General features: G+C 36.2%; 2 protein-coding genes and 1 pseudogene across 2 annotated transcripts; all 3 read left to right on the forward strand.

Moving 5' to 3' along the window:
* The first annotated feature begins 132 nt into the window (after window positions 1–132).
* On the forward strand, window positions 133–2,434 carry LOC105559603 (nose resistant to fluoxetine protein 6-like). Its single transcript, XM_012008022.1, has 9 exons — window positions 133–355; window positions 439–643; window positions 718–883; window positions 963–1,042; window positions 1,120–1,215; window positions 1,281–1,410; window positions 1,576–1,750; window positions 1,890–2,032; window positions 2,140–2,434. Exons 1-9 carry the CDS (start codon window positions 304–306, stop codon window positions 2,278–2,280), a joined length of 1,188 nt encoding a protein of 395 aa, XP_011863412.1. The 5' UTR covers window positions 133–303; the 3' UTR covers window positions 2,281–2,434.
* Window positions 2,435–4,643: 2,209 nt separating this feature from the next.
* Window positions 4,644–6,128, forward strand: LOC105559622. The gene is made up of 3 exons (XM_012008053.1): window positions 4,644–4,682; window positions 4,972–5,195; window positions 5,897–6,128. Exons 1-3 carry the CDS (start codon window positions 4,644–4,646, stop codon window positions 6,126–6,128), a joined length of 495 nt encoding a protein of 164 aa, XP_011863443.1.
* LOC105559604 lies at window positions 5,794–10,514 on the forward strand (annotated as a pseudogene).
* Window positions 10,515–12,725: the final 2,211 nt, after the last annotated feature.

Raw genomic sequence — 12,725 nt, forward strand, 5'->3', positions numbered from 1 at the left:
TATACATATGTAACTATGTACACGACTTATAGAGATTTCCTATATTTAATATTAATAATTCTTACTTAATCAAAGCATTTTTATTTTTATCTTACTCATAAAAATTTTTAATTATATTATAATTTAGGTATAAAATACGTGTCCCAGGAAATAGAAAAAAATTTTAATTTACCTTCACATCCGGAGAATAAAATTGGAAAAATATTAAGATATTTTTCCGTCTACACAAATACGAAAAAAATATTTAACCAGGAATTAGATACTGGTACAATACCCGTCATTCATGGCTTAAAATGTTTAAGCATGTGTTGCATAATCACGTTCCACAGTATATTTTTTACATGGGATACTCTTGGCAAGTAATTCAAACTGCATCTATAAAATGAATATCTTTGGTGTCTTGTCTTTTAAATAATAAAGATTGTCTGGTGTTCACAGAAAATAAAATAGGATTTTGGAGATTCTGTGAAAACTATATGTATTTCATTGACATCGACTTGCTATCAGTTGATGTTTTTTTTCTCTCAAGCGGATGTTTAGTGACTTATACATACTTGCGACGTACGAACGGAAAAAAGGAGCCTACTGATTGCAGAGAGAAATTAATTGAACTCATTACTCATATAAGAAAAAGATTTATAAGGTACGTTATCGTGATTATCGCAGACAACAACAAAAGCAATACAATAATCATAATAAAATTAAAATTTTGTTTAGGTTGACGCCGGCTTACATGGTAGTAATTGGACTATCACAATTAAGCTCTGCTTGGTTCGATAAGACATCGCAATTTTACGTGCATGAGAGGTCGCACGAAACTTGTCCGAAGTACTGGTGGAGAAATCTTTTATACATAAATAATCTTTTTCCTATTGATGACATGGTACGTACACATTTGGATCAGCTAAAAACTATGTTCAGAGGCCCATAAAAGTTTCATTCTATAATAATTTTTACTGCAGTGCCTGACTTGGAGCTGGTATCTAGCTAATGATATGCAATTTTACGTACTCGCTATCATGCTTTTGATTTTTTCGACTGTGTAAGTTAATCGAATACAGATGATTTTATAACTAGTACTTTGTGTATATTTTAATAAATATATATTATAAATTTTAGATACTTTTACGTTGCTGTTACGATATTGAGTGCACTTTTAATAGGCTCCACTATTCTTAGCGGTTATATTGTATACGTTCACGAATATACCCTGACGTAAGTTATCAAAATAATATGTTATTATGAAATTAATTAAGAGGACCATTTTCTTATTGTTGCAGATTAGATGAACTGTTTAGACTTGCGGATATGATATATACACCACCATGGATGAGAATAAATCCATATGTTATTGGAATGATTGCAGGCTACGTTTTAACAAAATTGAACAATACTTTGGCCTTGAAAAGGGTAAAATATTAATTTTACTTTTCTATAATATGTTAAAAAGGAAGTTATTGATATTGTTATGGAATATACTATAAATTTATTGTATATACATTTCTGTATCAATCAACTATATGTCATAGCATAAATTAAAATGTATTATAATAATTTTACATATGTATATTTCAGAAAGTTATAAGGTTGTGTTGGTTCCTTGCTAGTGCTTGCATTATTGGTGTATTCTTTGTGGTTTACAAGCGACGCCTATCCGTTCTGGCTACTGCTATTTATGTAGCACTATACAGAATATTTTTTGCTATAGGTATAGCATGCATTGTAATAATGTGTTCCACTAACCACGGAGGTCCGTTTTTTCATTAGTATACGTTCTTATTAAATTGTTATATCTACTGTTAAAATAATAGTGATATTTTACATTTTAAGTTTTATCATTGTTTCAAAACATGTCATTTTATTTACTGCATGCTCGTTTTTTGTTCTAGGAATCGTTAATCAGTTACTATCGTTCAAAGGCTGGATCCCTTTTAGTAAACTCACGTACTGTGCTTATCTTTTAAATCCAGTCATTATACGGTCAATTAATTTATACGGTAATATTGCAACGCATTTTGAATTTCTGCCTGCTGTAAGTATATAAACATAAAAAAGTCCAGCATTAATAAAAATATACGCTGCAAATTTTTTTAACTTTTCATAAATGTTTTATCAGTTTCTTTTCGCTTTTGTTTCTAGGTTGTTATGGGTGTGGGATATATTGCGATCAGTTACTGTTGTTCCTACGTGTTGTCTTTGATGGTGGAGATACCCTGTATCTCGTTGATGCAAATGTTCACCCCCCACCGTAATAAAATTTATAATAAGAAAGTATTGTAATATTATATACGAAAATATATAATATTATAACATACGAATGGCAGTACGTTATTATATGTATAATACTAGTATGGTATATAGTATGAGTTTAACTTCAGAAAAGATGTAATATCTCGAGACATGTAACGCAATAATATATCTTTATATTTGCGAATTTGAAGGCATCTGTGATAATATAATATGGCATACATATGAATTTCTACGAACTGTAGATATCATAATAGTGTATCAAATGTAGGTATCATAAATTAGCATATGCGTTCACTTAAACAATCTAAAAAAGGTATGCTGTTGTTACTCCCGTATTGGGACACCTGTTAGAAGCGAGCTGAATCGAGCCGTTTTCGGAGGAAACCGCATAGAGTCCCAACACGAACATAAAAATTAGCTATAAAGTCCACATTTTTAAAAAGGATACAAAAAAGCGTCAAGTATACGAACCTGTCGAAATATTGTTGTACATCATATTTAAAATACAGTTATTTAGACATTTTTAAAAAGTTATTATATATTTTCATATTTTCTGAAATATTTGCGGTATATTCCACCAAAGTATATGTGATAACAGAAAATGATACCAAGTAGGAATTAATTTTTGTAAAAGAAACTCCTCCGCCACCCGCGCCGAATTCTTATCGATGGTCCTCTTTTGCTTGCAATAAAAATATATACAAAAATATAGACAGAGAAAGTTATACAGTGAAAAATTATAAGTTATATAGTGTGTGAAACTAAAAACAAATATACAATAAAAATATGTACAATATGCATTCCATTATGCATACAATAATAAATGCATTACTCTTACAATGTACAACATTAATAGAAAATGTTACACAATAGGTACTACACTTGTAGCTGTGCCGATTGTATAGCATTTCTCATTAATTTGCAAACGAAAAATCAAACTGTAAGAGCAACTTTATCGATTAATTGCAAACAAAAATCTATCGATTAAGAGACTATGTGAATCCAATTGAACTAAAATTTTGTATATATAGGAACAAATCGACCTATATGAGCCCCTCCACCACCCCCGCCGCGTTTAATCAACGGTCCTCTTTTCGTTAGAATTTGGCTTCTTACATTTTTATTATTTATTTCATTTGTCTTATAATTTATTTTACAATGCATACAATATTATAAAAGAAATAATTACATCACAAAATTAAAAATATAATATCCGTACAATACAATATTTCTCTCGACGGTTATACATGTGAAATATTCGGTATGCATACAATTACATGAAATTCTTGCAATGTAAAATATATACATAATGCATATTTGGGATAAAATATATCCCGAACATATTCATTAGCGATCTCTTAAAAGTCAAGCAATTGTACAAATATTTTAAGTAAATTTTTAGTAAAAGCTTAACAAACGCATAACAACTTCCATTTTATTATATCCATCCGATTACATATTCAATATTACATTTTTCTAATTCCTACAACTAATGTAATAAAATTTAAAATAAATACGACAAAATTACAATGTAATATTTTGAATAATTATTTTAGTGTAATTTAACGTATTTTATTAAAAATGTATTAACTTGTCGAGTTTTATATTAAAAGTATATTTTATTAGAAACATATTTTATTAAAAGTATTTTATTAAAAATTATTAAAAATAATGGCAAATATAATTATATTTAATAGTAATACAGTGAAGTTATAATTTTGCTATCTTTTCAATTATCGAGTTATGTCCCCCTGTCCCTGCCTATCCGAATCCCTACCTGCGTATTCCGCTGTATAGTCCTATCCATTTTCCTACCTTCCTGCGCTTCAACTTTACGTTAATAAACAAGTCTTTCATTAAAATCGCGACGCGATTTATAAGAGGTACGATTTGGGGTTATACGCGCGCGAATGAAATTTAATAGGGGACTTGTTAATCTCGCATATATGCGAGAATATATACAGAAAAATAACCCACCCGAATTTTGACACATGAAAAGAAATCATCATTATTTCGTACATCACTTTACTTACTCCACCAGAGTGGATATTGACCACTTACCTCGTCGTATTTAGTCCATCGTTGGGCCAGATTGGACATACCTTTCGTTGCTCCTGGCCATACAGTCTGGTCATTTTGACCAGAGATCAGGAAGGAAGAAAACTCATCCGTATTTCGACAGATATTTCGTACGGTTCGAACTATATTGCCTTTAGAAAAAGAGTTGGAATATAAACAACTTCAAGATCCTAGACTCGAAGCGATTGCTGAGCTTTTAGAATTTTCAAATGATGACGAACTTATAGACGGACTCGTCTATAGAAAAGGAAACGATAAACCTCGTTTTGCTATTTCTGAATCTATGATAATTAATATCATTCGAGCGTATCATGATGACGTGGCACATTGCGGTGTTGAAAAAACTTCACAGGGTATTTCAATTAATTATTGGTATCCTTCATTACGAAAAAAAGTTTGTGATTACGTTGATAATTGTTTACTTTGTATGTTTGCCAATTCTGCAGTGAATTCACGTGAAGGAGAAATGCAAATGGTAGAGCTCTTTTCATTCGGATCATTTTTGGTCCTCTTACAGAAACTACGGATGGTTTTAAACATATTCTATTAGTAATAGATGCTTTTACCAGATTTACTTGGCTTTTTGCTGTTAAATCTACCAGTTCGAAAGAAACTATTAAACATTTTATTTCAATTTTTCAGAATTTTGGTAATCCCCAAATACTTGTGACAGATAGGGGTACTGCGTTTACTTCACATGAATTTACCGATTTTCTCAAAATACGCAATATTAAACACCGACAAGTTGCAGTTACCGCACCATGGGCTAATGGTGTTGTTGAAAGAGTCAACAGATTTCTTAAGTCTTCTCTTAAGCGTCTCGTTGAAGAACTACGAGAATGGAATAAGGCTCTTGAATTAATTCAGTATGTAATTAACAATACTTTTCATAAGTCATTGAATGCGTCCCCATCAAAATTATTACTGTATGGGTTTTGACCAGCGTAACCATGCTGATGCTGAACTGATTAAATGTCTAAGACAAATTGCTAAAATAGATCTCGATGTTGATAAAGAAAGAAATGCTAGTCAAAAATAGCTTTAACAGCAATGGATAAAATTAAAAGTTATAATAAAGCCTATTATGACAAACATCGTAAGAAACCATCTCAGTATCAGCCTGGTGATTATGTTATGATACGTGACACTGTACTTAAATCCGGAGAAGACAGGAAATTAAAACCTAATTATAAAGGGCCTTATTTAATAGCGAAAACGTTAAACAATAATCGATATGTTGTATATGTGACATTCCTGGTTATAATATTACCTCAAGACCGTATAATTCTAATTTGTCTCCAGATAGAATTAAACCGTGGGTTAAAAAACCAATCATGTAACGTTGTCACTTTAAGTTTTTATTTTAATAATTTGTTTTCGTTTCATAGAATTTAAGATATATATATATATATATATAAGCGATTAAGACTGGATGTAATTTTAATATTTGCGCCTATTGTGTTAATTTATCTTTAATCTTTGTATTTAATTAAACATTCGGGACGAATGTCCTTTTCAGGATGGCCGAGCCGTAAGGCTACTTGTATTATATATTCGTTCGCCTTAGCTTAGCGCTCATGTTCTTCATGGCTGCGTACGCCGCGGCTACTATGTTCACGATTGGTGTGACGTTAACACGCTTGCGCGATATGATTACGAGTTCGGTGTCATCCCTTGATTGGTTCAGCTCCGATTGTGGGGGCACGGGGATGCTCAAGAGTCTCAAGCATCCCTTCCACCATGGTCTCAAGCAAGAGTTCAAGACTCGTGTTCGATCATTGTACGTCTGTCCGACCTGACGAGCACGTCTCAGTTCTTATTTGGGCAAAAAAAAAGAAATGCCGGTCCTGAGGAATTCGCATAAGAGGCCGCCGATCGCCTTTGGTAACGTGAAGAGGATTCAAGCCGATCTCTCTCAGCAGCAACGGGCGAAACGCAAGACACGCAGAATGCAGGACTTCGAGGAAAATCGAAGGGAGGTCTCGCCAGGCTCCGCAATATCACAGAATGGTGAGGCGTGATAACGCAATCGTTATTGTTATGCAAATGTAAATGCGCGCGATACGCCGGGAGAGATTCACGTATATCTCGAACGCTTATTAATGTTTCGATAACGCGTGCCTCGTTTGGTCGACGTTACCTGTAGGCAGCGAGTCAGGGATTTTTTCTGTTATTTATGTACGTTTCAAACTCACCTTCAGCGATGATATGATGTAGACGAAAGAACAGCAGGCGTGAATATCAATCTTTGCCAACGAAGAGACTCACCAATTCTCGATGAATAAATATGTAAAACATAAAATTCTTTCTCTTGTGTTATTAAATAAATTAATTCTAACACCGATAATTTTCAATGGTTTAGTAAATTGCATTTATGAATGTTACATAATTATTGTAACAAAAATAATGTAGATAATGGAACGTAGCAATCGTGCGCGTTTACGTTTGTTACGTAAAAGAAATTGTATGTTTTAAATGTTGTTTTCAAAGTTGTTACAGAAACTTCTAGAAAGAAGTTATCAGATTGGAGAGCCAAACGGAGGAGCAAAAAGGAGACGCAGAAATCCCAAAAAAGCCGCCATTCGCCGTTGGAATAGTACGTCATCATTTTTATTCTCCGATATCGAAAGTCGCGCATGTAAAGAAGAAGAAAACGGTCCAAGGGCAAACAAATTCTGAAATTACAAAGAGAATTACAACTAATGATGGAGTTTTTACGGTGCTCGCTTCCATAGAAACACAGGAACGAACTGGCTCCTGGACAGCGGTCTTCGTTAATTTATCGCGTGCGAAAATATTTTTGTTTCGAAATGGGCTACTTTTGCACGCTTTTCTAAGATAAAGTTATCTAGGGCTATCCAGGAGGCGGACTAAATTTATGATGAAGTGGCGCAAACGATTTTCGTTTTTATTTATGATGTAATATACGAAAAAAAATTAAACAGTATTAGTCCCTCTCTTCGGGCTGTTGAACTTCGATTGACGTGATACTATGCGAAGACAATGTAAGCGTACTGGTTTTCTCGATCGCTGTTTGGACGAATCCGCTAAATTCAGAATTCGAGCTATTCCTGCTTGAATTCTGACCGATCACCTATTTCTCGTTGAGTGTTGTGGTAAAATGGTCGTTCAAATGGCCTACAAATTTTCTTCTTAAACTGTGACTTCCTGGCCTTCCCGATTTCTCTATTTAACTCTTCCTGAATGTTTTTTCGTATATTACATCATTTATGATGAAAATCGTATGGCTCCTGCTGCTCTCCTTATTAGCGTCTGTAGGATGTTGGGTTCGATTCTTATTACGATCGCACGATCGACGTGGGACAATAATATACGAAATTACATCATTTATGCTGTAATTTCGTATATTGTTGTCCCACGTCGATCGTGCGATCGTTTTCGCGACCTGAGAGGATTGGAGGGTTACTCCCCGCGAGTTGTATGTGCGTCGAGTATACGGAATACGGAAACTAATCGCACAAAAGATGTACAAAAGGCGTTCTCGTTCTCGCCTGAGTAAGGCGTTCTCGCCTAGCAAAGCGAAAAAAGCGGGCGTGAAACGGCTGTCGCGCGGCTCGGCGAAGCCGGGCACGAGCGGCTCTACGATGAAAACCGATATCTCGATCAAGGTAATCGTGAGAGTGCGTCCGCCTAACGAGTCACGGGACAAAAGCCGGACGGTCATCGAGGTCGTGGACGACAAGATCCTCGTCATCGACCCGAAGGAGCACGTCCCGCAGAAGGGCAGGGACATGCTGAAGAGGCAGAACAAGCAGCTGCAGTTTACCTACGACCGGGTGTTCGACATGGCGTCCAGCAACGCCGACGTGTTTGAAAGCACCAAGAGTCTGATCAGCAGCCTCCTCGACGGCTACAATTGCTCCGTGTTCGCGTATGGTGCCACCGGCGCCGGCAAAACTCACACGATGCTGGACAGCAGGGAGGACCCCGGCATCATGTACCGCACCATGGCGCAGCTGTTCGCCGAGATAGAGAACCAGAGCAAGCACCGGGAGTTCAATCTGGGCGTGTCCTACCTGGAGATATACAACGAGAACGTGCAGAACCTGCTGCACAAGACCGACCAGCTGCATCTGAGGGAGTACGGTAGGGGCGGAGTGGTGGTCGCCGGTCTAGAGCCGATCGCCATCCAGAACGCCGAGGAGTTGCTCTCGCTGCTGGCGGAGGGTAATAAGAATCGAACCCAACATCCTACAGACGCTATATAAGGAGAGCAGCAGGAGCCACGCGGTTTTCATCATAAATGATGTAATATACGAAAAAACATTTAGGAAGAGTTAAATAAAGAAATCGGGAAGGCCAGGAAGTAGCAGTTCAAGAAGAAAATTAGTAGGCCAAAATTTGAACGACCATTTTACGACTATGACACTCTACGAGAAATAGGTGATCGGTTAGAATTCAAGCAGGATATTCCGTGACTGAGCACATTTACAACGGTTTGTATTGAAATGTGTGATCGCGCGCTGCGGCCAATAAGCGAACCCGTCGTTTCTGTCGTTGGCCGCGTTGCGCATTAATATTGTATACAAATAAATTAAAGACCCAAATTAATTTATGTAAATAAATTACTTAGGTACACAAATGTCATATAGCGAACGTATTAATTCGCCGTTTCCGCCTCGCGAAACAACGATAATACTAGTCCAATAAAACAATAAAATATATCGTGTGGTCCTGATCGTTCTCTGATTGACGTAGAATCAAATATTTTTGATTCTGAATTGATTTGAAATTGACGACCGAACACGCGGGTGCCGCATAAATATCAAGAAATGATTATAATCTACGAATAAATATCACGTTAAATATGTGCATTATCTGCAAAATATCGTCTCACTTTATTTTCCCTTACGACCGCGCGAGCGTAATATACGAACACTTTCTATCGATGTGTACGTATGTATGCGAGTTTCCTACAACCACATAACTGGAAACTTTGTCGGATAAGCTTGAAGGCTTGGGGAGATTGTACGTATATTAATATAATGATATAACGAGCCGAACGTATAATACGGCACATTTCGGCGCCGAATTACAGTGCACACTCGATCTGTCTGGCACTTGGATTTAATTGTGTGCGATTTGCGACTCGTTTCATTTATATTTCCGGTCTATCGGAGCGCGCGTCGCGATAATTAATTATATCATAGATACGCAATGAAAAACTATCCGTAATTGCAATCGTCCAGGGAGCAGTTCTCTATAAACTTTTTCATATATAGATTGCAGCTTGAAGATATAGGTACTTGAAGAATTCTCGTGTGCCATTAGAGAAGGGATTCGTCGCAGCGACAATTGAACTTTCCGATTCTTCCTTTTGATTCAAGAATAACGAAGAACGGAATTGCATTCAATTTTATCCTGCTGAACATGATGGAATATAATGGAAGACTAGGTGTCTTCGTGAGGCGATTCTGTTCTATATTCATTACAACTTCACGGTATCTAACACACTTAGCTTGAGTGAATGTGTGGTTTCAAGCTTATCCGACAAAGTTTCCAGTTAAGTGGTTGTAGGAAACTCGCATACATACGTACACATCGATAGAAAGTAACGCAAAGGTACAGATAAACGTACGTATTATATTATAAATACGTACACGAGAGGATACCGAGAACGCGCCGTTGCGATAATCTTTCAGCCGGCTGATGTCACGTTAAAGCTTTCAAAGTTCCATTCATTCGTTCGCAAAGATCGATTCATAAACGAAAATATTCTTTAACGACACAATTCTTTCACACTAGCTCACATACAGAGGAATGACTTTACGATTCCTAAATTATAGTTATAGGTATCTCGATAGAGAGATGCCGTTCGCAACGATAGCAATAAGAAATTATACCGGCGAATCGTTTGTGTGAGATAACTGAACTGAAACATTTTCATTATTAGTTTACTTATTTGTAATCTTACCTGTGACCATAATTATATTCTTTTATATCTTATTTATTTCCATCAGATATATATACATATATATATATAATATGTATATATCGGTCAGTAGCTCGATGTGTTTCATAAAATTTGGTCAGACTTTTTAAATCTCTTAACATCACGATATGCTGCCCAGTATTTGTACGACGTATAATTACTTTGTAATTGAGAATAACTTTGAGATAAGTGACATCAACTTCCCAGTGAGAAATGATTCGTCGATCGATGTCAAAACGATGTCGAATCGACATCGATACCGTCAAATTGACGTCGATTCGACATCGTTTCGACATCGATCGACGAATCATTTCTCACTGGGTTTACTCGCTCATTAAAACTTTAGGTATAATCATGCCGAAACTGTTCGTATCCTGGTAGTCCAACGTCCAGCTAACGTATTGTCTATTACTGTTATTATGTAACAAGTTTGCGTGTGATCGTTTTGGTTTATTGTAACGACAGTAGTTATCCGGGGCATCGCGTCAATCCCCTTGTAAAATTAATTGTAAATTCGATCAGGTCACCTCGCTAACATTCTTACGTCAAAACATGAAATTTCAGAAGCTCGGGATCTTAGATTTAGCGGTACATTCTTTAGTAGCTTGTTGATAATTATTTATCTCTTTGAGGTCCAGTTTCACCAACGTCATTTAACTTTAAGCTTAGCTTAATTCGTTCTTTGTCTCTTTCTAAAGTAACAGTCGGAAAGAGACAAAGAACGAATTAAACTAGGCTTAAAGTTAAACAACGTTGGTGAAACCGGGCCTGAATCGCGTAGGTACAGTGTCTGATACAGCGAGCCACACTTGAAATATGCGAAATACATACATGAGGAGGACACGTGTTTGGCTAACGTATATGCTCGTTATATACAGTGTTTACAGTGTGGCATAACACGTGCGTCGGTGTACCTTTAGCGCTGAGAATAGGGTATAATCGCGGGATTAGGGGATGCGCAATTTCACAGCGACTGCATTGGGTAATACCGATAGATCCATGAATATTTTTTTACCTAACTGCCTCCCTCTCCTGACACCTTCAATTTATTTACCGCGCGGAATATAAAGAAATGGTCGCGACCTAATTACCAAGGCAGGGTAAATTGCGATTTAATTACTGAGATAATTATTGATCTGATAAAATCTTCCGATAAGAACCTTGTGAAATGTATAAGTCGTCTCCGCAAAGAAATAAAATATATAAATATTCCTATAACATTTCCCTTAGCTTTCCAGTGTACGAGAACAAGTTTAGATATTAAATATTCATTTTCATGACGAATAAACACGGACAAACTTGTCCTTCCTTACGCAAGTCTATAGCCTCTTCTCAGCGCGGCAGATTGTCTGGCAATCTGAGTGGACTATGAAAATGGAAACGAGATGTACAATTAGATGATTAAATACAAGAAGGAGAGGTGTTTCCCCGCGAACTGTTTCATTTTCTATAATTATGGATAATACAGCTGCAAGACTTAGGCTCGTACTCCATCAGTCTTTTTCTCTTTTACCTTGCGAACGGATAGAGAGATGCCGTTCGCAACGATAGCAATAAAAAATTATACCGGCGAATCGTTTGTGTGAGATAACTGAACTGAAACATTTTCATTATTAATTTACTTATTTGTAATCTTACCATAATTATATTCTTTTATATCTTATTTATTTCCATCAGATATATATTGTATATACATATATAATATGTATATAGGTATACATGTATATACAGGGTGTCGGATTCGATATGGACGACCCCAAAGATTATAGTAGATTGGGTTAAACTGAGAAGAAAAGTTATATACCATTTTACAAAATCCGTAATTATTATCGCTTAATTAAGAAAAACGTCTGAGCCAATAAGTGCACGGAGGAGCGGAAGGCCGGACTCGGCAGACATGCAAAATGGTGTTTGTTGACATCTCTCAAGAATCGATAGCGAGAGGTGGAGTCACGCATCGATCGATGAGAGACGGGGGCGAGCGGGGAGCGATGAGCGGTGAGCGGGCGAACGGCGCGCAGCGACAGAACGCGCGACATATGACACCGCGCCGAAAAAGTTTTTCTGGTGGTAGGAGAATAATACAAACTATAACCATACCTAACCTATAACCTATAACCTATAACTATAATTTGTTATATTTTTTAAAGGTGCAGACGAAATTTATAAGAGTACATGGTTTGCATTTGACAGTTTAAAGTTCCTCTTGGACAAAAACACCCCCCGTCGAACTATTAACACTGTAAGTATTTCGAAAAATTGAAGGTTTATAGTTACTTTAAATTTAAATAATAAATTTTAGTTTATAATCTAAGTGTTCGTACTTGATAGTGATGATAATTCATAAACATTCATAATAGCCTCACGATAATCATAGGCGTTTCTACGCATATTTCTCTTGCCACTCAACTCTTCCCTCATTAACGAAATAATCTGTTAGTTT

The sequence above is a fragment of the Vollenhovia emeryi genome, unplaced genomic scaffold (assembly GCF_000949405.1).
Source record: "Vollenhovia emeryi isolate VEMERY1.0 unplaced genomic scaffold, V.emery_V1.0 DF939262.1, whole genome shotgun sequence".
Lineage (NCBI taxonomy): Eukaryota > Metazoa > Arthropoda > Insecta > Hymenoptera > Formicidae > Vollenhovia > Vollenhovia emeryi.

Coding starts and splice junctions, on each gene's coding strand:
- LOC105559603 (XM_012008022.1), top strand. CDS start 304: ATGTGTTGCATAATCACGTTCCACAGTATATTTTTTACATGGGATACT. Junction 884..962: donor TTTTTCCTATTGATGACATG/GTACGTACACAT, acceptor TTTTTACTGCAG/TGCCTGACTTGGAGCTGGTA. Junction 2,033..2,139: donor ATTTTGAATTTCTGCCTGCT/GTAAGTATATAA, acceptor TTTTGTTTCTAG/GTTGTTATGGGTGTGGGATA.
- LOC105559622 (XM_012008053.1), top strand. CDS start 4,644: ATGACGTGGCACATTGCGGTGTTGAAAAAACTTCACAGG. Junction 4,683..4,971: donor TGTTGAAAAAACTTCACAGG/GTATTTCAATTA, acceptor TCAATTTTTCAG/AATTTTGGTAATCCCCAAAT. Junction 5,196..5,896: donor AAGGCTCTTGAATTAATTCA/GTATGTAATTAA, acceptor CGTTCGCCTTAG/CTTAGCGCTCATGTTCTTCA.